General features: G+C 44.7%; 1 protein-coding gene across 1 annotated transcript; it reads right to left on the reverse strand.

Moving 5' to 3' along the window:
• Nucleotides 1-506: 506 nt before the first annotated feature.
• LOC121879557 (protein HID1-like) lies at nucleotides 507-1,383 on the reverse strand. Its single transcript, XM_042386210.1, has 2 exons — nucleotides 1,267-1,383; nucleotides 507-724 (listed from the first exon to the last, which is right to left on the reverse strand). The coding sequence occupies exons 1-2, from the start codon at nucleotides 1,352-1,354 to the stop codon at nucleotides 537-539; spliced, it is 276 nt and encodes a 91-aa protein (XP_042242144.1). The 5' UTR covers nucleotides 1,355-1,383; the 3' UTR covers nucleotides 507-536.
• Nucleotides 1,384-2,891: the final 1,508 nt, after the last annotated feature.

A 2,891-nucleotide genomic window follows, 5' to 3' on the forward strand; every position in this document is an offset into this window, starting at 1 on the left:
CTGTGTCATTAGACGGAGTTGTCACGCGCAGCAGCCGAGTGGTACGTACACCTGTCCGGTATGTAACATCCCCATCGCGCCCGGAGGGGAGAGGGAGTATTGTAGTGGAGGCCTCCCCTACAAACGCCGTGTGTCGCTGACTGGCCGACCCCCCGCGAATCTACCGGCGTATCCCTCGTGGTCAAGGTCAGGTAACCAGCGACGCCGAACAAAGCGGGGCCTACCATCAAGCCACGCCTACCCCCGCTATATAAGACCTCACCTGGCCGTCATCGACCACTTTCTACTTACCGCCACCAACAAGCAACATCCCTCAACAGCTCCATACACACGCTCCCTCAGAAAGCTCCTCGCCCTACAGGAACTCTGAGCAAGCTTCGCCCGACTTAGTATCTCTTTAACACTGTGCTGTGCAACAATATATATACGAGAAACACTGTGATTTTCTACTTCTACCTCAATCCTGAGTGTTGGATATATTACATGTACGTTGTGAGGCCAAATAAGAGACCCTGACAACCTGCCACGACAGTACGCTACAAGTTCAGCAAGCACTCACCATCAAACTGATACTGGATGATGTTATTGAATGTTTCAAGGAGGAAGAACACCAGGTGGTGATGATGTGGTGCAGAGAAGAGGAACCAGGGGGTGGAGAATGCTTCCAGGAGGTGCAGCAGCTTGTTGGCTGCCACCATAGACAGGGTCTTGATGTATGGTGACACTGCAAAGACACAACCACCATAATTACTCTATCATATACTTACAGTGCTGGGTCTTGATGTATGGTGACACTGTAAAGACACAACCACCATAATTACTCTATCATATACTTACAGTGCTGAGGTAAGCCAGCCTGAACCTACTCTATGTGTGATGGACAGTAAACTACACAAACACTTCACACACTCATAGTTACTAGTCGAACATTATGATGCAGTACAGTACTGTGTCTGCACCACTAACATAATGCTGCCACACTAGATGTATTACACACACACACACAGAGTAGAAGACAAACATTAAGTAAACTGGCCGCCAGGTTAAGTCACTTTCTATTACTGTACTGTACAACCCTACACGACTGATGACTTTATAACACATACTCTTAAAGCTCCTGGTCATGCTGTGGTAGTTAACCTTACCAAACATACATACTGTACTGTACTCCTCTCTCCCTCCACATAAACAGTACACAAAGTGAACCTCTTGCACCACATAATACTTTTAGAACTGTTAACAGAACAAGTATAGTCGAGTATTTACCATTAACGAGAATAGTGAGGAGACAGTCAAAGAGGGGCTGTAGACGCTGGTGGCCCGTGGTGATGATCTTGTGGAACACTATGATCATCAGGTCCGCGTGTGTACCTGTGGGAGACAACCTGTGCTGCTGTACTTCACCTAGTGCTGTACTTCACCTAGTGCTGTACTTCACCTAGTGCTGTACTTCACCTAGTAACTAGTGGTGTACTTCACCTAGTAACTAGTGGTGTACTTCACCTAGTAACTAGTGATGTACTTCACCCAGTAACTAGTGGTGTACTTCACCTAGTAACTAGTGGTGTACTTCACCTAGTAACTAGTGGTGTACTTCACCTAGTAACTAGTGGTGTACTTCACCTAGTAACTAGTGGTGTACTTCACCTAGTAACTAGTGATGTACTTCACCTAGTAACTAGTGGTGTACTTCACCTAGTAACTAGTGGTGTACTTCACCTAGTAACTAGTGGTGTACTTCACCTAGTAACTAGTGGTGTACTTCACCTAGTAACTAGTGGTGTACTTCACCTAGTAACTAGTGGTGTACTTCACCTAGTAACTAGTGGTGTACTTCACCCAGTAACTAATGGTGTACTTCACCTAGTAACTAGTGGTGTACTTCACCCAGTAACTAGTGGTGTACTTCACCTAGTAACTAGTGGTGTACTTCACCTAGTAACTAGTGGTGTACTTCACCTAGTAACTAGTGGTGTACTTCACCTTGTAACTAGTGGTGTACTTCACCCAGTAACTAGTAATTGTGCTGCCTAGTAACAATTAATTGTACTTCACCCAATGCTGATGGTATTACTTCACCCAACCAACTAATTGGTGTACTTCACCTAGTAACTAGTAATTGTACGTCACCTAGTAACTAGTAGTGTACTACAGTGACAATTGATTGTACTTCACCCTGTAGTAACTAGTGGTGTACTTCACCTAGTAACTAGTAGTTATTACTTCACCCAGTAACCAGTGGTGCTTCGCAGTAACTGGTGGTGTACTTCACCTAGTAACTAGTGGTGTACTTCACCTGATAACTAGTGAACATGCCAAGTAACTAGTGATTGTACTTCACCCAGTAACTAGTGGTGTACTTCACCTAGTAACTAGTGGTGTACTTCACCTAGTAACTAGTGGTGGACTTCACCTAGTAACTAGTGGTGTACTTCACCTAGTAACTAGTGGTGTACTTCACCCAGTAACTAGTGGTGTACTTCACCTAGTAACTAGTGGTGTACTTCACCCAGTAACTAGTGGTGTACTTCACCCAGTAACTAGTGGTGTACTTCACCCAGTAACTAGTGGTGTACTTCACCTAGTAACTAGTGGTGTACTTCACCTAGTAACTAGTGGTGTACTTCACCTAGTAACTAGTGGTTGTACTTGCCTGGTAACTGGTGGTGTGCATACTGTAGTAACTAGTGGTGTGCGATCACTGGTAACTAGTGGTTATTCACCTGAGCAACTGAGTGTACTTCACCTAGTAACTAGTTGTGTACTTCACCTAGTAACTAGTGGTGTACTTCACCTAGTAACTAGTGGTGTACTTCACCTAGTAACTAGTGGTGTACTTCACCTAGTAACTAGTGGTGTACTTCACCTAGTAACTAGTGATGTACTTCACC

The sequence above is a fragment of the Homarus americanus genome, unplaced genomic scaffold (genome assembly GCF_018991925.1).
Source record: "Homarus americanus isolate GMGI-L3 unplaced genomic scaffold, GMGI_Hamer_2.0 scaffold50543, whole genome shotgun sequence".
In the NCBI taxonomy this organism is placed as follows: Eukaryota; Metazoa; Arthropoda; class Malacostraca; order Decapoda; family Nephropidae; genus Homarus; species Homarus americanus.

Excerpts from the sequence above, each read along its gene's own strand:
- LOC121879557 (XM_042386210.1), bottom strand. The coding sequence starts at position 1,354 with ATGATCATAGTGTTCCACAAGATCATCACCACGGGCCACCAGCGTCTA. Across the intron at positions 725-1,266 it reads CCTCACTATTCTCGTTAATG|TGTCACCATACATCAAGACC; the intron begins GTAAATACTCGA and ends GTGTCTTTGCAG.